At 36.5% G+C, this 25,992-nt stretch overlaps 1 protein-coding gene across 28 annotated transcripts in view; it reads right to left on the bottom strand.

Annotated features, from left to right (window-relative positions):
* The window catches only part of rimbp2b (RIMS binding protein 2b), a 175,281-nt gene that overhangs the window by 134,400 nt on the left and 14,889 nt on the right, over positions 1 to 25,992 (bottom strand). For all 28 annotated transcript variants that reach the window (XR_005623988.2, XR_005623957.2, XR_016146490.1 and 25 more), the window contains exon 2: positions 22,139 to 22,270. Coding sequence is in view for 25 of the 28 variants with exons in the window: in XM_089119509.1 (XP_088975635.1) it covers positions 22,139 to 22,267 (129 nt within the window). In the remaining 3 variants the exon portion in view is untranslated. The remainder of the gene's footprint in view (positions 1 to 22,138; positions 22,271 to 25,992) is intronic.

Here is a 25,992-nt window from a genome sequence, read left to right on the forward strand (position 1 = left end):
ATGCCAGTTCAGCACCACAAAACTGACCTTCCCCTTGGCTCAATGTCCAACTTCTAAACAAACAAGGGCCTGAAAAAAAAAAAAAATCCCGCATTTTGTCAGCTTTGTGGAGCTGAGCTTGTTCTCTGTCCATTATCAATTTTAATTAGCGTGTTTGGCTGTCTGTGAATACGGTTAAGCCTTTTTTCCCCAACAACCAGGGGGCCGTTTGGGGTCAGGTCTGGAATCCTGTGAGCACAGGCAAACATTTGCCGAATGGCTCGGCTGCAAGACCTGAAAAACTGCAGACGCAGAGAGTGTCAGTCTAGAAGGTGGCCACCCCTCCTCACCGTTTTCCTAATTGGTTTTCAGTGAGGGCAAGGCAAATTAAATCTAGCCTATTACAGCCATGCTATTCAATTAGCCTTTGGTACTCCCATGCACTAAGAGGCAGAGATAGAGAATCTGCACTCATCTATTCGGTGCGCTACTCAAATTAACATAGGACCATCAGAAACAGAGAACAGCACCAGAGAAAAGAAAGAGAAGACAACATTTGATTAACTATATACAGTATACATAAATATAACCAAATTTATTAAGGTATATCAGGTATACTACAGTTCAAAATTTTGTAGTAAGGATTTTTTATTGTTTTTGAAAGAAGTCTCAAAGAGCTCACAGAAGCTGCATTAATTTTGTAAAAAAAAAAATATTACAGAAATTTAAAATAAGTTTACTATTTGAATATTGTCACGAAGTGATTTTGTGTGTTTTCGTTATTAGTTATTGCCCGTCTATTATTTATCCCAGGTGTTTCTCATTTCTCACACCCCCTTGTTATCTTGTCTAGCTCGTTTGTCCTTGATTATTTAAGCCCTGTGTTTCTGCCCTGTCTTTGTTGGTTGTTGAATTTATGTGTGTTACGTTGGTGCTTTCACGTCTCTCGATTCTTGCTTCTAGTGTCTTGTTTTAAGTTTGTTTAATAAAGCTACACTGCGTTTGGACCCAGCCTCAGCTCTGTTTCTCCGCACAGCGTCACAAATATATTATAAAATGTAATTTATTCATGTGATTCAAAGCTACATTTCCAGCATCATTACTCCAGTCTTCAGAGTCACGATCCTTCAGAAATCATTCTAATATGCTGATTTGCTGATTTCTTTGATGAATTGAAAGTTCACAAGAACAGCATATAAAAAAAAATAATAATAAAAAATGTAGATTGATTAATTTCATGCATCCATGCTGAATAAAAGCAAAGGAAGTATAGGAATTATATCAGAATATAATATTTGAATCTAAAAAAAACATTTTAGATATGTTTTTAAAAAAAAAAAAATTTATAAATTCAAATGATTGTTTTGTCAAATTAATATAAGCATGACTATAAAACTAATGTCAGCCATTTTAATCATTAAACCTTTAGGTCAAAAGGTCTTAAAGGGTTAGTTCACCCAAAAATGAAAATTCTCAGTATTTACTCACCCTCATGTTGTTCCAATCCCGTAAGACCTTCGTTCATCTTCGGAACACAAATAAAGATATTTTTAATGAAATCTGAGAGCTGGATCACTCCTGCATACTAGTCCATAGGCTTCTTGAGGGATTGAAACTTGTTGGCCTCGTAAAGTTATTAAAGACATCGTTAAAATAGTCCAAGTGAGTTCAGTGGCTCAATCTTAACTTTATCAAACGACGACAATACTTTTTGTGCGCAAATACAAACAAAAATAACGACTTTATTTCAACTATTCATTTCCTTCTCTCTCTGCCTCGAGTCAGGTTAGTTTAATAACGCAAGCTTCTGTTATTGTACGTCACACGCATCACACACATGACCAGCGTCGGCCAATAGTGAGCCTACATGTGACGCTCTATACGCTATCACTCTACACTCTACATTAACTGACTAGAGGAGCACAGAGAAGGAAGTGAATAGTTGAAATAAAGTGGTTATTTTTGTTTGTTTTTGTGCACAAAAAAGTGTTCTCGTCGCTTGATAAAGTTAAGATTGAGCCACTGTGGTCACTTGGACTATTTTAACGATGTCTTTAATAACTTTTCGAGGATGGCAAGTTTCAATCCCTCTAGAAGCCTATGGACTAGTATGGAGGAGTGATCCAGCTCTCAGATTTCATCAAAAATATCTTAATTTGTGTTCCGAAGATGAACGAAGGTCTTTTACGGGATTGGAACAGCATGGGGGTGAGTAAATACTGACAGAATTTTCATTTTTAGGTGAACTAACCATTTAAGATCATAAGAAACTCAGCCAACTGTAAAAAAAAACATTTGACTGGTGTTTGAGTTCTGCCTCTCTCTCCCATTCACTTGTATTTTTCCTTCTGCTGTTCCAAAAAAAGATGAGAAAATAAAGACCTTTCCAAATTATTTTGAAGTGAGAAAAAAATCTGTGCTATTACAGAAGCCTTCATGTATCAAAACACAGTGATGAAAAAGGAAGGATAATGTTAGCAAACAAAAAGACAAAAACTTTAGAAAGCTTTGTGGCATCACAAGAACCCTCTTAAAACCTCTTACAATTGCTCAAAGCCATAATGTCTTTTAACACAGGCCATGAAAAACACAGCTTTCACAAATTCTGATGATACTGTAATGCTTGAAGGAATTAAATTTCATATGGAGAGAATGTACTATGTAGGATTATAATTACATCCTCGGCTAAATAAAGAGGACGATAACAATAGGTCACATTCTCGTTAACACATTAACAGTCTCTGTGGAGCTCCGACAGCGAAGATGAATCGAAAGGTGCGAAGATAACATTTGAAAAGACGACAAAAAGAAAAGAAAAACATCTGTGGGCACAGTGGGACAATGTTTATGCTGACATAATGATGTGTGAAATGAAATTGATCAGAACAGCAGTGAGAATCAATTAGCTCTGCAGAGAAAACAAGGCTCCTGTCGGGCCTTTTCTCCATATTGATCAGAAGTATACGAGAAAAACAGATTATTCAAAAAATAAATAGCAGCAACCAAACTTTCAAAACCAGATCGAATAAAAAGTTTAGATTAAAAAAATCATTATTCATTATTCACAAAAAATCATATCTCCTATGATGAAGGGCAATAGTTTCACAGAAAATAAAAACTTTGTCTTTTTCTCACTATTGTATAGCATCAAAACACTGAATATATCACCTGATTTACAAATAGTGAATATACTTTTATAGTGAATTTATAACACCATTTAAAAGTTTGCAGTCAGAAATATGCTTTTTAAAATAAATTAATACTTTTATTGAGCAAGGATGCATTAAATGAATCAAAAAATACGATACGAAAGATTTCTATTTCAAATAAATGCTTTTTACTTTCTATTTATCAAAGAAACCTGAAAACAAATCACATTTTAAACAAAAATATCAAGCAAAAGACTGTTTCTTGAAATGTTTCTTTGGCATCAAATCAGCACATTAAAATGATTACTGAAGGATCATGTGACAGGAATACATTATATTTTAACATATGTTAAAAAAGAAAAGAGAAATAGTATTTCACAATACGGATTTTTTACTGAATTTTTGATTAAATAAATGCAGCCTTGGTGAGCATAAGAGAAAAAAATCGTTAATAAATCAAAAATTCTAAAACGAAGGACAATCCATTTTCTTTATACAAAAATCTCCTTTTGTCTTCCACAAAAGAAACAAATGATACAGCTTTAGAACAACACAAGGGTAGAGAATTAAAATTTTGTGGTAACTATTGCTTTAAAATGAATGAATGACCACAATTTAAAGAGAACAGACAGAGCAGTAAAATATGAGCACCGCAGACTACATCACACCACGGACGTGCTCAGTAATAAGTTAATTAATTACGATACATAATTATATAGTTATAATCTTTCTTTTCTGATCTACATTTTTAAATCGCATCGTTTAGACTCAATGCCTGATAATTCCAGTTCTGTCAGCCTCCGAACAGCTGTTTCCAATCTGTCCCAGATCACTGAAGAAATCCCTGACAACATCACATCTTGAGTCATTGCCCAGCATGCTCAGAAAAAAAAGCAACACTACATTTGCCCAGAAAAGGTGGATCCAAACAAGTCTACAACAACATATGGCGCAAAAAAAAAAAAAAAATCATCAGCTGGTCAGCTAAACAAACAGCACTGTTAGAGAATTCAGCTAAAAGAAACCCTGACAGTAGTATCGGAAACTATATAAAGACTGGCTACAGTCATTGGGATTTGAAGGGATTTGAACACTGTCCTTACCAGTATTTCGAACTTGTTCCAACAGACATGAATTACCTTAAATCGGAAGTATTGTTCGGGAGGGGTGTGCGATTGTATATTATTTGACTTTATGAAACAAAGCAGGCAAAAATCCCACAGACTTACACCATAGTCATGATTCATGAAAATCTTCAGGAGATGAAATTGTTAAGAAAATACAAAAATGAAAAGCCTATGGTGTCATCTGACTGTATGGCGAATTTTGACGAAGACTCGCTGGTCAAAAAAAAAGCCTCAAAGGCCGTCTCTTTGCGCTTCCTGAAGATCATGCAATGACGCACAGTATTTTCACCACACCGGGAGTTTTCACCTTGACAGGAGTTCATGTGTCTTATTGTTATTATGCAAAGTATGTTCGTAACAGCTATTTTTAAAGAGCCGGTCTCAAGATGGACTAGCCTATTGCATTAATTTTTACTACATCTTTCTTGCGCTCTCTCTCTCTCAAGTGGTTCCCAAACTGGGGTACTTATACCCCTGAGGGTATGAGAGGTGACAGAGGGGGTATCACTGCAGTTTCCAACAAAAATGAACACTAGATGCAGTAAAACAGCAAGCACTTTTAATTGTTTTCACATACAATTATGATTACAAGGGCAGATTATCGATTTATAAAAACTAGTTTTCACCTTGCAAAATTAATTACCTCGAATTTTGACCTCGAAAACCCTTTTTTTTTTACCATAGTTTATGATTTGTAAACAAATACATTTTGGAGTTTGCATCACTTAAGCTCCATATGTTTGGTTTTACTGATGTATTCACTTGCTTGATAGCTCAGTTGCAGAATTGTACTTGTGATGCAGAGAGCTCGGGTACGAAGACGAGTAATAATAAAAGAGCTCGAAACAAGCTAAAATGCCACGGAAACAATTGCATTTTTATGTCACATTCGCTTTTGTTAACACTATCGGGTAGGTTTAGGCTTTTGGTGTACGTTATTTTAAAAATGGAGCATTAAGCTTTTAGCGCCACTCAACAGACATTTAAATTCAGAGCTGCGGTTAAACGTGTTCTGGAAAAAATCCTTGAAGAATCCTTGTCGCCAAAAAAGCAAAACATTTAATTTAAAAGGAAACGTGACAGGTGAAATTAAAAAACGAGGGTAAAAATTCGGATAGCTTTTCCCAGGTGGAAAGCTAATAAAGGAGAAAGACTTTGAAAGGGACACTGAAATTACCTTTACCTCGACAGGTTGTTATGGTCTAAATTGCAAGCTGTTTTTCATTGCTTGGTTGTGTAATTCATTATATAGGCAGCATAACAGTAGAAGATGTAGTTAAATTCGATGAAGTGCTATTGGAATACATGTTGTCTTAGCTTATTGGTACATAATGGCTACCGTAGTTGTAACACACATTTGAAAAAGGGAGGCACTAGAGGGCACTATTTGTTTGAATGCAAATACAATTTCACCGCTAAATGGGAGAAATTCCTACACAGTGAACCTTAAAGAGTTTATTTACAAAGATTTTTAAAGATATACTTTTCAGGAACACAAATTATTAAAGCTACACTGAGTGATTTTTACCCCCATCTAGCGGTGAAAAGGTATATGACCATCCAGTGAATATTAGTTTCTGTTCCTCTCAATTCCGATTTCGTTTAAACTCCTACGGTAGCCAATGTAGTCCAAGATTAACATGGCTTCCAGTTCGACCTCGTCCATGAGTGTTAACTCAAACGTAAACGTGAAAGTCGAAGCTTGAATTAACGGGTATGTCCCTCTTTGGCTAATGTACTTTTAAGATGGAGGGGCAACATGGCGACCGACATTAGAACCCCTTACCCGTATGTATTTTCAATGGCATATTATACACTCACGAGAATACTTTATTACTTGAATGAAGTAAATGTACATTAATGAGCACATACATTTTTGAAAGAACTAAGTGTTTTTTTAGCTAACAATAAACTAAAAGAGTTACACAGTGTAGCTTTAAGGTTTGTCTTTAGAACATTCTTAAGAAAAAAGATAAAATTCTTACGGATGGTTTTGGGAATACAAAAAAATATTTGTAACTTTATTTTTATGTTAGGAAATCATAAGAATATAGCAGTTAAGAAAAATTTATTCTTGTGAATTTTTGTGCATCCGCCCAGAATATCATGGTTCTTTTGACTAGAGCTGTGAAACGATTTATCACGATCAATCGCATCCAAAATAAAAGTTTGTGTTTACATAATATATGTGTGTGTAATGTGTATAATTATTTTGTATATTTAAATACACACATATGCATGTATATATTTAAGAAAAATGTGTCATTAATATATCAAATATTTATATTTATGTATAATATTAATTTTGTATAAAGTATATACATGCAAATATTTCTTAAATATACAGTATACATACATGTGTGTGTGTGTGTGTATTTATACAAAATAATTATACACACTACATATACAAATATAATATTTGGATGCAGTTAATCACAATTAATCATTTCACAGCTCTACTTTTGACAGTAAGAAACAAAACAACCCTTCAGAACATCCTAGAAACTTCCACTCATAACACATAGCAACCGCACAGCAACACCCCAGCAACCATCCATAACTCCGTTGTAAGTTTTGTAAGTCAGAAAGAGGATGTGGAGGCAATTCAGGGACAGATTTCTCAATCGGAGGAGACCCATCACTTCACCGAACTAAATCCAAGCGATGCTTTCACTCATATACAAAACTCAATAGTTAACAATACTCAGGGAAATAAAACTCAAGTCGCAAACACAAAGAAACTTTAAGAGTGAAGTCACTGGCAGCCGGCATGTCACAGTAGACTATGTTTATAAATGAACCTCTCAGAAAATCTCCAATACACCTCAGATTTGATTCCAGCACAGCTTTTGAGAAGCCTATATAGTGGCAAAGCAGAGATGTGCTGTTCTTTTTCTTTCTCTAATGACGGCTAAAGGCTAGCATGTATATGCTTGGACTGTCAGAATGACTTCAGAGAGCAGCAATTGAAGGGTATTTTTCCTCCAATCCACTCACATCACTGTCAATCCAGATTTATCACGTTCACAGCAGGCCAGCCAGCATGGATCAATTTTACTCCTCTTAAAAGAACCAAACTTTCCTTGACCTTTAGAAATGAAAAAAGTCAATGTACTAAAACACACTGTCGCTTATATCTTATATATTAAATATCTGCGTTTTCCCTTTGCGTAAATGGGGCCAGAGGAAGACTTGCATTTTTCTGCCCAGCCATTTTTATTTGAACCCGAATACACTGACGCACCAGATACACGTCAGCAGGGTCTTACAGTATGTCACTGCAGACTCGTGAAAAATTGAAAACCGAACCGGAAGACAATACAATGCTGAATAAAGTCGTCATTTTTTTTTTTTTTTGACCAAAATGTATTCTCAATGCTTCAAAACATTCTAACTAACCCACTGATGTCACATGGACTACTTTAATGATGTCTGTATTTCCTTTCTGGACAAGGACAGTGTACCTAGTACAGCTAGTACCTAGGATAGTACATACTATTCATTTTCAATGGAGGGAGAGAAAGCTCTCAGACTAAATCTAAAATATCTTAAACTGTGTTCCAAAGATGAACTGAGGTCTTATGGGCTTGGGATGACATCATTTTCATTTTTGGGTGATCTAACCCTTTAAAAGCAACCAATGAGACGAGCTCAGTAAGTTTCATGGATTTCTGTAAATTGCTCCAAAAAACGATTTATAACTCATAATAATGCCTAATGCCATTTTCAGTTTCCCTTGTGGGTGTTCTGTATTAAATTAGAAGTCTAATAAATAGAAATGAGCTATATACTTTGAAGCAGCAATTACTTTTGATAAAACATTTACTTAAATGTCAAACAAACATGACAATAAACAAATAAATGTTCTGGCTTATAAAGATAATGAACAAAAACAAGCCATTTGTGTCCAAAAATAAATAAATAAATAAATAAAAATCGCTGAATATGACACCAGATGTCCGATGTCATCGCACAGGGTGGGTGTTTTTGGATGACTACAGGGCGAGCTGAAGCTTTGGCTGTCACTGAAAACATCACTGGGTAACAGAGGCAGCCTCCCAAGCTCAGCTTTACTGAAAAGTGTTACTTCATATTAGTGTGAATCCCCACATGATTGGATCAACAGGTCCTCTGCTCTCATATGCTCAGGTCACAAGCAATCGCACAGAGAACTAAATCCCGTCTCATATGAAGCCTTAAAACTAGTTGGTGTTCGTCAAATCATAAGCAAAAAAGGTGATTGAAACGGGCACTAATTCTCAGGTCCCAGACTTGTGTTAAATGAGGACCTGTTGTTGTTTAAACTGCACACAGATACGGCAAGAGATCATCTTAAAGGTGCAATAAGTGATTTCTGAGAAACTCTGTTGAAAGTGGATCAGATCGAGCATCACAACACACTTGTAGATAATCAGCGTTACTCTTGATACTTAAATTTCTATACTCTATAAAACTATACTTGAATTCACATTATTTTATGTCATTCTAATGAAATAGCCATACGTGCTGTGATCCCTTTTCAAGTGCAAGAAGTTACATAACATGATGGAAGGTATAAGAAAGCTAACAATGTTACATTTTACAATGTCCCGGGGTGATACAATAAGCATGTCTGATGAAGAGATCCTTTACAAGTTTGCAAGTTTAGCAGCATAAAATATTCACTAGATATTCATGTGAAGAACTGTACAGTATATTCTTCTGTGTTTACTGAGTTTCTGATAGTCAATGCACATTGACTGCATTATTTCTCTGGTATTATTCTGTAAAACTATTTGCAGTAATGGCTACATCAATATATGGCACACTATTTTTGTTTAAGAAATTAGAATACCCGGCACTAAATGTCATATACAAACTGTGTTGGACGCTATACAGGTTGATCAGATGGCCTTGCCCTGTCTAAGTGGGGTTCTTGGCCAGAATAAGTAGTCGTCCACTGTCCCTCAGAATAATAAAATAGCAAACGGGACACCTGAGCTTAAAGGTGAGGTGTGTATTTTTTAGCGACATCTAGCTGTTCGGTTGCGAGTTGCACTAAGGGCTCAGCCCACTGCTCACCCCTCCCTTTCGAAGAAGCTACGGTGGCTAAAACAGGACAAACATATCGTTGTCTGAGACAGCAAAGAATAGCCAGAGAAAGACAAGTTTCTGTACCACAGTCCATTATAAACCACATCATGGATAAAGTTTATAAAGCCATAGTCAGGTGAGGATCAAGGGTCTTTATATATAATATAATAATATTAATAATCAGCCGATTGTCTCACAAAAGTAACCAGCACATTTCTCCCCACATAGCAAACCCATAAAACAGCGAGGGAGAAGAACCACATGAAACCATGCAAATATATATTTTTTCTAAATGGGAAGTTTAGCAGGCTAAATATGAGCTGTTACTGTGGCTGAGCTGGTTAAATCATAAAGCCTTGTTTAAACTCGACGCATCTGCATGAGCCCAAATGCACCTCCGCATCCCCTAGACACCATTTACTACATAATAGGCTTTTATTCTCTGATTTTGAAAACCCCTCGCGATTGACTTAAAATGCTCCCAAGATCGGCGGGTTGGTGAATCCTGTAACATACTGTTTTATGGTCAATGACAAAAGTACCAATCAGGTGTCTTACGAACGTAACCAGCACATTTATCACCATATAGCAAAGCCATAACACAGCGAGGGAGTAGAACTAAGTTACATGGAACAATCCAACTACATATTTTACACCACTGACAAGGGAAGTTACTACTCACGGTGTGTATGACTAAAGCTTCTACCTTTCTGTTGTTTCTCTTTCAAGGTACTGATGAAACGCACTCTGTAGCGCTGTTTGTTCTCTGTCGGCTACGGTAGAAACATGACGTCACAATACATAGAACGGGGTGCCCACGGTTATGTAGATATAGTATAAATGTCTCATTGTAAGATAATAAAAACATTGTGGTTTATTAAGGCCTTGTCCACACGGACACGGGTATTTTTAAAACCAGAGTTTTTCCTCCTGCATTTAAAAAAAAAACCTCTGTCAATGCAAAAACACGCTGTCAAGAACATTCAACACCAGCAGGTGGCGATATAACCCTAACCATAAAGCCACGTTAGCCAATCAGAAGCCGCCAGTGGTGCAAAAACTCTGGTTTTACTGACTACATGACCAAACTGCAACCGGCATTTCAGAGAATACTCAAAAATTGTTACATTTTCAAAATTGTTCAGTTTCAGTTACCTGATACTGCGTTTCCGTGTGGACGAACGGCTGAACCGCATAAGAAATTTCACGGTTAAAAACATAACTGTGTCCGTGTGGACAAGGCCTAAGTAATTTCTTTATACACCACTGAAAACATAGTTATGGATGTCATACTGCATTTCTTTTAATAGGTACTCAAATATTTTACACATTGCACCTTTCAAATCTACAACATACATCAGTGGACATGGAAACAGAACAGAGATGGACAAATATACATTTCATTAAGTAATTTAGTTTATGTTAAGACTGTGTAATCCAAATAGATGGGATGTTTAATCCAAATAAAATACAAAAAAAGTAAAATATAAATATTCATGTTATTCTATATTTATTATATTACAACTTACAATTTATATTGTATGAGATTGAGTCTTGAATTTAAGCCTATTCTTTAATAGCATTCATACAATAAAGATTAGTAGTACACGATCAAAGAAATTAAAATAATCATTGTAAAATATTAATAAGTATCGTTAGCCTTGCCCTTGAATTTTCATTTTGTCACAAAAAATGAGAGTTAATACCCGATGAATAATTTGAGCAGTGCAGATCTGTTGAAGACCTCTGTAGAACATCACTGCCTCTGTGTTGTGTATATATAATTAAAAATCAGAAGCGAATCGTGGCTCTCAGAGAAGAACCTGGATATAATCTCTCTTTTTTTATATCTGCTTGGATTGATGACAGTCCAGATTGGTGATGTTGGAAGCGAAGACCGGCTATTCCACCGTCAGATATGAAGCAAGCTGAATGGCTGGGCTGAATTCCCAGGACTGTGAGACAGCAGGGCTAAATAGAAAGTCAAGGTTATCTCTTAGTAACGCAGGCCTGAGCTGGTGTGTTTTATTTGTCTCAATTAAAGCCAATTAAACAGCTGGAAATTACAGCGAGGTCAGGGCTCGATTTATTACACTATCATGAACATCAGGTTTCATTGTGGAGTGTTACTGTACGTGATATGAGCTCCTTGGACACTTAGAGTGTTCCCACAAGCACGCAAGACGAATATGGTGCATAAACTCATTATGGAAGCCCTTGGGAAGAAAGAGCTAAATGACAGTGTTTAAAAGAAACACATCTGGGAGAAAGCAGTGTACGTCACAATAATGAGGAAAAGATCAGTTGAAATTTCCATTTCATAACGATTTAAAAAGTCCTAAGGCTTGGTCACAACAAGGTCGATAACGCTAATGCTAACGCTAACGCTAACGCTTTAATAATCAGGGGTGCGTTTCCCGAAAGCATCGTTAGCCAACTATGGTCGCAAGTTCCGCCGTTATCTGCATAGTTTAACGAGTCGGTGTTTCCCGAAACCATCGTTCTAACGGACATTCGCAAACAGCATCGCAAAGTTGGGTGGTTTGAACAACAGCTCTCGACCTGTGGTTAGAGGCATCGTTTCAATATTGGATGACATTTGGAGGTAATAACTCCTTATCTTGAGCAAAATAAGCAAGCTGACATTCAGTACAACCGGTGCCCTTTATTTAGAATACATACAAATGTAATTTACGTCTTTTAGTTTTTCAAAAGATTTGAAGTTTGAAGAGTGTGCATACATGTGCGAACGTGCTCCACTATGTAAGAACGAGCCAAATATTGAGTCTGGTAATAAAGCAGAACAACTGAGAACAATTAGAAATAGTCCTCAGATGACATGTCTGTAATTTATATAAAACAAATCTAGTGTTAATTGGATCTCAAACAGTTTCATTAAAAGTAGTTATTACTCCACCACGTGCGAAACCAACGTGGTTGAACGATACTTTGCGACAGTGGGTTTTGGGAAACAGTCGTGACTAGCTAGTTGATTTTTCCAACGATGCATCGTACTATGGTAGTGAAACAGTGAACTACGTCGTTGTACGGGAAACGCACCCCAGAGTATGTATTTACACCAAGTGCAAAATAGCCACCTTGTTGGCAGAGGCTACTGACATAAACTCCGCCCACCAATGTCTGGTTGAGCTACGCTAAATTACAAAAGAAACCAATCGGATGACAGGAGCAGTGGCATGTGGCGACCGACCCAAGATCGAATCTTTCATATATCAGCTCAGAGACGCATTTATATATATATATATATATATATATATATACAGTATATGTTTATACAATATATAATATACATATACAGTATACATATAGTATGTGCCACTATTTGCACTAAATATAAAATAGCATCTAACAACACTCAAGAAACACAAGAAAATACTGCTATTTTCACTTAGTGCAAATAGCCTTTGCCTTTAATAATCATTCTAAATTGAGAATAGGGGAAAAAACAACTATACACTAACTATAACTAATATTTTTTTTTCCAGCCGATGAACAATAAAAACATCCTCATCCATTGTAGCTGAACTAAAAAGAGTGACTAGCACATTATTCAAAATGTCTCTTTTTGTGTTCCACAAGAAAGGAAACCACAGATGTCTGGAACAACATGTCATGAAGTTTCATTTTCGTTTCATTTTAGGGTAAACCATTCCTTTAAGCGTGAACACACAAACACACCTACACACTAAAACATCTGTCCGTGCACATAAATACAGCCCCCTCTATTCTATTCCAAATTCATTTGCATGCAAACCCCAGCCACTGACTAGCATCTGCCTTCTCTTGGTGTTAACGCTCTATCCTTCGCTCAACCTTCTTTCTCTTCCTCTCTGGCTCTCCATTTTTCTTCCTTTTAACTTGTCCTCCTCTCACATGCACACACATACTTCATAATTCAAAAGCATGTCCATTTTCCCAGCAGCTGCAAACTGACTGCTGTCTGTCACAAAGATCACAGCTCAGCACACATACAGAGTGGACACTAGTAAATCTAAATCCTCTTCGCTGTAGAATAATCTAATATAATCCCAAAAACACAGCATTTCAGGCAAAACGAAAGAACGATAGATAAATAGTGACGAGCACCTGCCTGATGAGATTCATATGATGGGCATAGAGTTCCAGAAAGGACATGTATGATCACAATGCACTTTAACCCCTGGCAAATAACACTATAATGAGATCCACACATAGCATTTCCTTCTACTGGACCACACAAACAAGGGAGGGGGAAGCAAGTTATGTAATCTGGACATGACTGCCGCTGTTCATATAAGTAAGGCACGGATGGAGGGAATGAGGCAGTGAGAGAAAAAGAGCGAGAGAAAGACACGTGCCCTGTACTGCCAGCAGGGCACTAAGCATCACCAGAATCCAGATATTACAGCACAGTCTCAAAATGAAGGGTCTTTAATGATATTATTAGTTCAATTTAAAATCATATCTACTTAACGAAGCCTTTCTATGCTGAAATGGTTCTTTGTGTTGAGGTTTAAGGTTCTGTACACTTGTACAAGGCTCTTGTTCTGCTATTGTTGTAATTAATCAGATTTTTCCTTACACACCTTCTGCCTCATGAACCATGAATAAACTGTGATAGATTCAGAAAAAAAAAAAGAAAAAAAACATTTGAAGCATCAGGACAGTCATCCTGCCTCCTTCATTCATTAACTACTAGTAAAAGGACCAAAAAGGTCTATAATAGAGTGCAAAAGTGCCCACATACTTTTTAAGAGGTTGCAGAAGTACTTTTCCCATACATTTTTCCCATAGGGACATAAAATGTCCTTAAAGCTACACTGTGTAACTCTTTTAGTTTATTAGCTAAAAACACTTAGTTCTTTCAAAAGCTCATTAATGTATATTTACTTCGTTCAAGTAATAAAGTATTCTCGTGAGTGTATAATATGCCATTGAAAATACATATAAGGGGCTCTAATGTCGGTCGCCATGTTGGCCCTCCATCTTGAAAGTACATTAGCCAAAGAGGGACATACCCGTTAATTCAAGCTTCGCCTTTTGCGTTTACGTTTGAGTTAACACTCATGGACGAGGTCGAACTGGAAGCCAAGTTAATCTTGGACTACATTGGCCACCGTACGAGTTAAAACGAAATCGCAGAGGAACAGAAACTAATATTCACTGGATGGTCATATACCTTTTCACCGCTAGATGGAGGTAAAAATCACACAGTGTAGCTTTAATTAAGGAGTTATAAGCTGCGGAGGAGGATCTAAATGTGAGCTTCCAGTCAATTGTAAGAAAGGGGCGGGGTTTAAGCAATGATTGGAGACGTCTGGCATACATGACCAGAGACAAGTCTGTCGTTTTCACTGGACATTTTAAGTAAACAAAACTTATAACAAATAATAATAATTTTTTTTTTATCAATTTACCTGGACAAATTGTTTACAATAAGATTAATAACATAAAATAAAATAAAAATAGAGTGATTTGTATTTTTATTTTCAAGAAAACAAGATACTGAGGCCATGATTTAACTAAATTAAAGGAAGGGAATTCAATTAACAAATATTAATTGATGGTAACTTTTTTTTGTTCAGAATTACATATGAACACAATTTTAATAATGAGTCATTACACCATCAATCCTTCATCCAAATCGTGCTTTTGTCTTACCCTGATTCCCTATGGTAAGATCGTTAGAAGAGTTTATATTTTAGATAGAGAGGGATACTTTTGCGCAAAATTTTGTACATTTGTCACTCGTCCATGCATATCTCGACATACTCGTAAATACGTTGCTCTGGCTACTTTGACGCATGTATGAGTGGTATAGTTTAGTTGTCAAAACAAGTAAGAAAGGTTGACGTGGAGCACGTTAAAACATTTTTTTTTTTTTTTACACAGAACAAAAATAGAACTCGGCAAAGCTCGTAATAAAATGATAATCAAGAATGGCTTGACTTTACAGACGGCAAGAACTGATGGATTTGAAATGTTATAAAAGTGATGGTGTTTTTATTTCTCAAAAGGTGAGGAATGTATTTTATTGAACAGATTATGGTTGTTGTAGCTGTGCAGGAATTTATTTTCAAGGAAGTATTGTGTCTATTAGTGGGTAAAGCTACAGTAACATTTTCAGCTAGTCAGCTTGAGATCCTTTCCACCTAAACTGGTTATATCTCTTGAGCCTAGTAGTGAATGTTTTATGAGCACAAGGATAACCATATTCATCCGCACAGTCACGCAGAGCCAAAGCACAACCAAAAACCTTCTTCTGCAAAATGCATGCAGTTTTGTTTTTTAATCGCTAGAAGGCCAAAAGTTACATACATCTTAATTAACACATGGCCATGAATTAAAACATGGTGGGGCTGTGTAATAAGTCATGAACCAAAACAGGCAGATATGAGGTGAATCACAACATTACAAACTGATTGATTTGAAGCAAAAAAGTATAAATTGGCTAAAAAAGACAATCGGATTAGAAATTATGGACGAATATATAAAACTACTGATTTAAACACGCTGATTTCAAATATACAGAATCAATATATTTTAAGTTCATTGCAAAATCTGAATACATACAAATACTTGAATGTTTGAGGGTGTAGCAGTTTGTTTGTAGTGAGTTCTTTACAGAATTATGGGTAATGTAGTTTTTTCACTAGGAATTATGCTGTTAAACACAATTATCTAAAAATAAGTTGAAACAGTGTGGGCTGATGGCTTTGACAAAAACATATACCATAGTTAATAACCTCATACAGTAGCTAAAAGTAGGTCTGTCTTTAAAGGTTTATAAGTTATTGTTAAAATCAATTCTCAATTGACAAAATAAATGGGATTTTTACTTTTGAAACAGGACTGTTACACTTTATAATACCTAAAGAATGCTACTGTAAGCTGATTGGCCGATGAGAACATGCACAGTCCCAAACTCTTCAAGTTCTGGGCTGTGACATAAAAGACAACAGACAAGAATACATTTGAGTCCATTTGGCACTTTTAAGGGCCCTCCAAAACAAAGTTGGGCATTAGTAAAACATATGCTATAATGGTAATTAAATGGTAATTAAATATTTGCAATAGTTCAAACATAATTGTTAAAGAGACATAGAGAGTGTGTAGTTATGGTATCTTCAAGTAAAACCAGCTAAACCTCAGAAAGACAATTAAATTGCTGTTTGAAATGTGCATCAGTGGCACACAAAATCACATAATTCACCTGCAATGCTCAAATCAAAATTTTACTGATGACATGACTGAAACAAAAGAAAACAAGTGGGTTTGTAGACAGAGAGAGAGAACACTGGGATGTTTGAGGCTGAAGTTGTATGTGAAGGGTGTTATATTCTTTTTAATATTATATGAGCTCTGAGAGAACACATTTCACGAAATTTAGGCTGTTGGTGTAAAGTGCTTTACAACAGCACAACAACATATTCATCTTTCTAGTACAATCCAAATCATAAACACTGGATTTTAAAATGAAAAATGAAAAAGCATCACACTCAGCATATGTATCAGTATAGGTGTCGTATGATGATATGCATTCCATAGCAGCTTCACCTAAATACTACTGCTAAAAGGTTACAAATTCCAAGATCCAAGATGTGAAAACTTACTGAGAATGCATAATTGTGCAAAAATCACATTGCATAATTGTTCTTGGAATTAATTTACTGTATCTCAATTAGTACAGAAAAAAAAACTGCTTAATAGCATTTACTTTATTATGGAGTTAAAGTCCACAAAACAATAACATCTGTATAATATTTTTATTAAAGCAGTATATTCTTATTTTAATCTATACCTTCCTCATATTATGACATAAATCAACCTACAGGAAAATATATTACACCGGAGTTACACCATGTTATTATATTGACTGTATTGATCATTTAAAAGCACATGGGTGATTGCATGTGTTTGAAATGACATTTTTTTTTTTTTTTTTTTGGCGGTTGTACGAAATGCATTTGATATAAAGCAACTGGAATTAATCGAAAAAATCATTACTATTTAACTGACTGCTGATTGAAATTAATTCATGTGAATTGTGCATGAAATGTGTCATGCTCCTTTCCCCTAGACACAAATTCGTTGCCAAAACAGATATCAACTGATATGACGCTAAAATTTAAATCCATTTACAAAAAAAGTACTCATACAGTATCATGCTGCATGATTATGGTGCTTTCATAATTATCATGGTAACGCTAACTATATTAAAGAGTCAGCATGAAATGGAAGTAGCAATAGTCTTTTCTTCCCTATTGTGACAAATATCCAAGCAAAAAGCAACAAGAAAATATGTAGGGCGGGACTTTTTTAGTCCTTCGGGAATTGATTGGATCAATGTTGTTTGCTATTGCAGTGATGTCATGTGATTGACAGGATGTCCCGCCCTTTCGTCAGTAAACACGTCATCAGAGAAGAGAAGTCGCTGCAAGAAGGAGGGGAGGTTATTTTGATTTTTAAAGATTACGTCATATAAATAAATAAATAAATAAATAAACAATAATAATAAAGATGTGCACAGATAAATTATTTCTAATAAATGTTACAGAAAAAATAAGAATTATCAATTTTGAATCATGGTGACTAATAATATCACATCTGTACTTTTTTGATATTGGTTAGTAAAACGCTCATGTATTCTAATTAGGGCTGTCAAACGATTAATCACGATTAATCGCATCCAAAATAAAAGTTTGTGTTTACATAATATATGTGGGTAAACTGTATATAATTATTTTGTATGTATATATAAATACACACACATGCATGTATATTTAAGAAAAAAATATTTATATTTATATATAATATAAATTATAAATCTATATACAGAATATACATGAAAATATTTCTTAAATATATACAAGCATGTGTGTGTGTATTTATATATATATATATATATATAAAATAATTATACACAGTGCACCCACATATTAATATGTAAACACAAACTTTTATTTTGGATGCGATTAATCGCGATTAATCATTTGACAGCCCTAATTCTAATTAATAAATTAAATAAATATTTATATATTTATAATTTAAAAAGAAAACATTCAAAGAGAAAACACAATTGTGTAATTGGACTTTTGGATGAGACATAACCCCTGTGACAACTAGCCCAAGCGTAACATATCACTTTTAGGTTGTTTAAAAATGAAAAGCACGTTTAATTGTTACTAAAATAAATAACTGTATCTGATTATGACAGAGAAATCTAGAGTGAGTTTGAAGAGCTCAGAAGTGACGGGCTATCTCTTTAATAGTACCAGGCTACTGTGAGATATTCAGCAGTGCAGCAATCTAAAATGGCATTGGACAAACCTACCCCACACAGACATGTGTTTCACTGGCAGATAAATCCTGAATAATGTTTTCAGCACATTTAATACAGCATGCGGACTACCGTCTTTATACATAGGGTTATAGTGCAGACAACCACACGAGCACGAGCCATCATAAAAATGTACATCCAATGCAGCAACGTTAACATCTAACCGACTAAACAACCAAATTGTAACAAATTTAAAGACATGTCTGACCAAACCATCCAATACCTCACCTATCAACACAACACGCTCTCAAATCAGCTGAGCGCGTGCACGAAAACAAGCGATGGACAGCGACTCTACCTCTTTCGCCGCTCTCCCGTTAAAAGATGATTCCCGTAAAGACAGCCGCGTCCAACTGTGTCATATTAAGGGGCAGCTGACGGCTCCGGTCCGCTGTCCGTGCTATCCGGGCTTAAAACGGCTCATTAGCGACCGTCGGGAAGGGAAAAGCACTCGAGCGGGCGGTACAGAGGAGACCGCACGCGCGCGCACTCACACACTGCTGGAAGAGCGCAGCACACGAATACACTCTGCATTTAGCGCGCGCTGTAAGCGCTCTACATGTGTGCTGGATCAGAAGATATGTGAACACCACTGGCCTATTCCATCTCTCTTTAACACACGCACTCACAGAAGCACGCACAAGTGCAGAGCCAGTGCAGCTTACAGCAGAGCAGTCGTGCGTTGTTGGTTCACTATGATATCTCTATTGTAAATACCCATCTCTCATGCCAAATGTTTTGCATCTGCATTTTCTTCCAGGTGAGCATCACCCATCCGCCCTGGAGGTCCACTGGAGCTGACAAGGTCAAATAAGGTGTTTTTGAGTTCTCTCTTACACACTCCCTTCCCCCATCTCTGCCTACATTTAGGCTACATAAACATTATTTTATCATTTTAAGGTCAATATTGTAGTAAACCTTAGACCAAGACACACAGCTATCAGAATAGTCCTAAATACATTAGATTAATTCATACACCTCAATTCTCATTTATGTCCTTCACGTCTACATGGCATTTTAAGGATGAAAATTCAAGGATGAAATCATTTTTAAAATAATTATTAATCTTACTGTGAACAATTCGTCCATGTATATGTTTGATTTATTTTTAACCATTTTTTACTGTTTAATTTTAATGTCATAACTCAACCTCTTCCAGTGAAAACAACAGACTTCTAGCTGGTGAAGTATGCCAGAATTCTCCTAACATTTAGTCCCCTTAAACCCCGCCCCTTTCTTACAATTGACTGGAAGCTCACATTCAGATCCTCCTCCATCCAATCAACAACTGATGGATTGAACAAAGTCCCCAGTTCCCCACCTAATTTTTTTTTTTATTTTTCAGTAAGATTTTCATTCATTTTCTTAAGATCTGCCACTATGGGGCTTTAACATACCTCATCCTTGCTCAGACCCAGAATTACCTTTGTTGAGACATATGCAGATTAATGTTGAGTTACAATGGATATTACAAATATTTTTTGACACTCCCCTAAATTCAGATTAATAATAGGCATATGCAAATGGTCTGATTCAGATTTCTAGAAACTGGAATATTGGATCTAATTACGGAAATCAGGTTAATGTCTTTATGTGACACTTACATAATGACAAAATTCTGATATACATGTTAGAATATTCTTACACATATAAATTAAACACAATACTATAGAAGTATTCAAAAATCAGTATGATTAGAAGGGTGTCTTATTCAGCAAAAATTTTGTGAGCAACAAGTGGACACTTTACTATTCCATGTGGCCATGGGTCAAAGAACATCCGGGTCAGGTGACAATTCCAACATGGCGGATGTATTATGCCCGGAAATGTATTTTTATACTACACACCTGCATATAAGGAACATGCTTCATCAAAGGTCTAGAATTCAGTACATACTCAGCTTATGTCTGCGTATTACAGAACATTAAGAGCTTTAACACATATCTGTGATTTGACTGCAGAAGACGGATTTGTTAATGAGGATCCCTTGTGAGAAACCCTGTAAACCCTCTCTCTCCTGTTCTCATGCGTGCTCGCTTACTCTTTCCGCCAGTCAGTGAGTCTGGCCAATCGTTTATCTCTCACTGTGCAGTGGCAGGACCGTTCCCAGCAGCAGCGGCCAATCAGAGATCAGGGATGCAGGAGCAGCAGGGTATTAAGGAGGATTATTTGGATGGTTCAGGGTTTCCCCGGACGCAGCAATGAAACAATAGGACAAGACTGCCCTCTGTCCCTCTCACAGGTATTGCACAATTACTAAAATGCCTATAAACAGAAACAAATGAATACGGTGCATGAATACAGTACCGTGTCCAGCAAAGAAGATGAGATTTAAGAAAGAAATTTACATGGAAATAAAATTACAAACTAGATGGAAAAACAAGCTTGACTTGTTTGGATACTCATTAAACTGCTGCCTGGCAACCGTAACAATTATTACGTGGGGGCAGTCATTCTACTCGGTCTTCCTCAGTCTCTCCCAAAAGAGCGCTCTGCTGTCTCATGGGACATCTAGCATTGCATAACCACAGCCAAATATGGCAACACTCCATATAAACCTGCACTGATTCCCATCTCTAAAAGGCACATCTAGACCCAGAGTACATCGCAGGACTCATTAACATCTCTAAAACACTCCAGCCAAGTAAACGTTATTTGCCCTGAGTATAAGTGAGCAATTTCCATCCTCTTCAGATCTGAAGCAGAAAACGTGTCTGTTCATAAGCACTGTAGGTTTAAAGTGAAGGATCGATTTCACCTCTGATAAATAAGAGACTGGAGCCGACTGAATGGCTACTTTCCCAAAAAAGCCCAAATGTAGAATTTGATCTTTCACTAAGCTCTAAATGATAAGGTCAAATGATGAATGTTGATCTGTTACTCAAAGAAATGCCACAGGTGCTCTTAAATGTTTTCCCATTACAACAGGTCATCGTGCACGCCTATCATCAAGTGACTTCAGAAAGTAGTCCGTGATTTTTTTTTTTTTTTTTGGGAGGGGGGTAAAAGAACAGATGGAGGGTGCAAAGGAAAGGAGGGGTGGAAAAAGGTTGAAGAGGGAGTAGGCCAAGTCCTCAGAAAACCAAACCATGATCAGGCCACAGACTAATCCAATAATGCCTAGGTCACAGCTCTGAACCAAAACTATGACATTACAAGCAGATTCATGCATCCTTCGTTTCAATTCTAAAATCTAAACCAAGCTAATCTCAAATATATATACACACACACAAACACACACAGTCCAGTCCAGGTCAGAATTATTGGCGCTCAAATAAGGCTTTGAAAATAAATGTGCATTGTTTATCCTTTCGATCTTTCTTTCAAAAAATTCAAAAAGCTAACCTTTCACTTAAGTACTCGCATTATGATTAATATACACACACATCTTGCAATCAAGTCCATACAACATCTAAAAACAATTAATGATAATGTTGTGGTGTATTTTTTGATTAACCCCAAAGACTTACCTTATTCTTGGTCCTGCCTGGTCCATTGGTTCTGTTAGAGTTGACTGACAGCTGTTTTCGGACACACTGTGACTCTTTTTGGGGCTGTTTTAGTATCTCCACCTCACACTGCCTTTCAACCCCCATCATCTCCTACAGGACAGATACACATAAACATCCACAGGCCAGGGTGAATCATAACACCATCAGTTTAGCTAAGTAGACTAGAAAATGTTGAACAGGGGTAATATTACTATTATTCATGATCACTAACCCCCTAGTGTGAGAGTAGGCCTAAGTATTAAATCTTAGTTTCTTAGTCTTAGTTTCAAATATATAGGATTTACAAAAAAGACAAAACAATAGTATTTATTAAAATAACCAATAGAAAAATAAACAAATAAAACAAACAATTTTGGGACAATTAAAATTCTACATCTGGTTATAATGTGATGTCAATTGACGCTAAATAACAGAACTAGTGCCTAATAGTAGCTCTACATTTTCTTGTTTATTTATTTTAACTTGACATTCAAGCACATGGTGCACTTATTTCTTCTTTATTCCAGCTGTCTTTGGACTCTTTTCTGACACCTAGTGGCGCGGCTGCATGAATATTGTCATTAACTGCTGTTGTTTCTCACCAAAGCTGTTTATCATTTAATTTAAGATTTTGTTCTAAATCTACTTACCATTTGTATGTTTCCTATATTTTAAATTAAAGAGAGGGGTGGAATGGGACAGGGAACAATTGGGCTATTTTGAATAAGTAATGAATAAGTCCATTAAAACACCAAAGACATTAACTAATTGAACTAATTTAAAATGTAACTAAAGCATTCTTTGAGCTTGACATTTCTATGTAGATACACTACTCAAAGGCTCAAAGGTTTGGGGTCAGTACATTTTTTTGTTTTGTTTTTTGAAAAACTAATTTATAGGCTACTTTAATTTACACTTTCCAAAATTTCAGTAAAGATATAATGTTACAAAAATATATTTCGAATAAATTATCTTGAACATGCTATTAACTTTCTATAGGCCTACTTTTCTTTCAAATAAAGCTTTTTTTATCATGGTTTTTACAAAAATATTAAGAAGCATAACTGTTTTCAACATTGATGATAATAATGGAAAAAAAAAATGTTTATTGAGCACCAAATCAGTATATTAGAATAATTTCTGAAGGATCATGTGACGCTGAAGGCCGAATTAATAATGCGGAAAATTCAGCTTTGACATCACATGAATATTTTTTGTTTATAGTAATTTTACTGTATTTTTAACAAAATAATTCAACCTTGGTGAGCATAAATTGCTGCTTTAAAAATAAAAACACATTAAGAAATCTTACCAACCCCAAACATTTGAATGGCAGAATAAATATGACATATAGCAGTAAAACACACGGAGAAACAAAATGGTACACTCCCCTACCCATACACAAACACAAGCAAAAATGTGCACACATACACAGACAGACACTTTTTACATAATGCATTCAAATCCCCCCCAGACATCTGAGATCATGCACAGACCCCTGGTGCAGTCAAACACACACACACACACACACACACACACACACACTGAGCCATATCACATTAGCATGGACATTAATCTCCCCAGCATGCACAACATAAATCATTCTTATAAACACATATGCATAGATAATATTTTACAGTCCCATTCCCTATTAATCCAATAATCTCTAATAACCTATAAGCAATAATACATGAAAACATAAAACCTAAATACGATACAAATACATTTAAAATCATCTCCTAAGATTTACTGTAGCCTACTGCATGACACTCAATCCACATGCTGTAATCTACAAATCAATTAGGTCTTAATCCACACATCTGTACATACCATGGCCCATAATCTATGAATAATCTACACATCTCTGTGAACTCCAGCAAACCGCTCCATCATGTCCTGCTCTTAAACGTGTTTACCCACAGTTCTTTACTCCGTTGTCAGTGATGTCACAGAGCCCGCGTGCCACAGGCCGTGTGGGATTATTAATGTCTGCACTTCGCTGAAGTTACATAAGAGTGGGCTCTGGATTATATTGTTACTGTACAGAAAATGGCAGTGAAGACAACGGCTTGAGGAGAGACAGGAAAGGAAGAAGACCTTTTAGGGGGTGTAGGCCTACATAATCCCCTCTGATAGTATTGCTTCTTAAATAAATCTGACTAAATGATAATGGAGAAAGGAAAGCGCCTGGACACTGGGCAGATGTGCGGTGTAGTACTGCTGAGAGGCCACATGGTTTGCCCGGGACAGGACAAGGGCAATGAATAGAGTCACTCGATAGCAGTCCATTGGAAACTGAGGACGCTGCCTGCCTGAGGCAAGACCATAGTCTGTAAAAAAAATACAGACAAAACAGCCGGGAATGGGGAGAACTCCCACTCACCTTAAACTTCCGGGTTCTGAAATAGTTGCAGTTCCACTCTGGGTCCAAATGAGGGCGCTCACAGGACGAGTGCAGAATGAATAGAGGTCTATGGAGCTAAAAATGTTCTTTTCTGAGGATATTTTTTTTTTGTCTAGTAATTTGAATGTTGTATTCGAAAGGAGATGCAAAATACACATTATTGGGTGTTAGATTTTTTAGAGTCAATTATTTGCTTATTTTAATGTCTTTTAAAATGTCAATTACGTCATACACATCGTATGACCAGGGACCTGCTTTATGGCAATCCTTCATGTAAACGTAGTTTTAATAGTTAATGTTTTACCTTTCTCTAAACATATTTAGATGTATCGAAATCGTCTTCCATTGCGATTTCCTGTATATCTAAATATGTTTAGATCTTCACAGTGAAAGGTAAAACTTCCGAAATCTCTGTGTAAACAATGAGTGACGTACACACGCAAGCGATCACCTCCGGCGGAACGTTGGACATGGTTCAGTTCGGTTCAGTTAGACATCTGATTCAGATCAGTTGGACATGGCAGTTAACAGGTAAAAACGATATAAATACTGTTCGTTTTCTCACACAAACCGCTCGTTTCGTGTCTTAGGCCATCAATGTGTACTTACATTTACGAGTCATTAAATCATGTTTAATTTGGACTTCTCTGTGCATGCTCTTTGACGTGGACCCCCATACCTGCATTATATGACTGATAGACAACAACGGTTTGACCGAAAAATGTCAAAATTGAAAATACTGTGGAAACAAAGACACCTACATCTTGGATGCCCTTGAGGTAAGCTAAAACATATCAAAAATTAATTTCAAAGTGAACTCTCCCTTTAACATTGGTCCCGCTTCGGATGCCACAATGTCATCAAGCGGTGTCTCTGGTCGTAATCAGGCCTTCACTGTCACGGTTGGTAAATCCTATGTCTTCTTCAGGTCTCGTGTTTCTGTTGTTTTGTGTGTGTGTGTGATTATTAGAGGGGCGTGGCCGCTCATCAGAGCTCACTCATTCATCACTCACCACCAGCTGCAGTCTATCACCCCGGTCTATTTAATCTCACCCAATTCTCATCTCCATTGTCAGATCGTTGTTTGTGATGTCCGGTGTCAGATCCCCCTGCGTTCCAGTATCCTTCATTGTTCCCGTCTGTGTTCCCGTGGATGTTCTGGATTGTCTGTCGTTCGTCACCCCCGCTTCACCTGCACTATCCATCTGACCATCGAGTCCCTGCGTCACTACCCTGCTGGTCTGCAACCGTGGAAGGAGTTACAGTTAGTCCCAGGACTGTGAACGGAGTCTCATTCTGCTTGTCTGTGGACAGTGTACCGAGTGTTAAATAAACATTTTTACTTGCTATTGCTTCCTAAGTCTTTACGTAACAGAACGATCTGACCAACTATGGAAGCAGCGAGTGGCAATTCCGAGACGCTGGAGGA

This window comes from Pimephales promelas, chromosome 14, assembly GCF_988280905.1.
Source record: "Pimephales promelas chromosome 14, fPimPro1.hap1.1, whole genome shotgun sequence".
NCBI classification, from domain to species: Eukaryota; Metazoa; Chordata; class Actinopteri; order Cypriniformes; family Leuciscidae; genus Pimephales; species Pimephales promelas.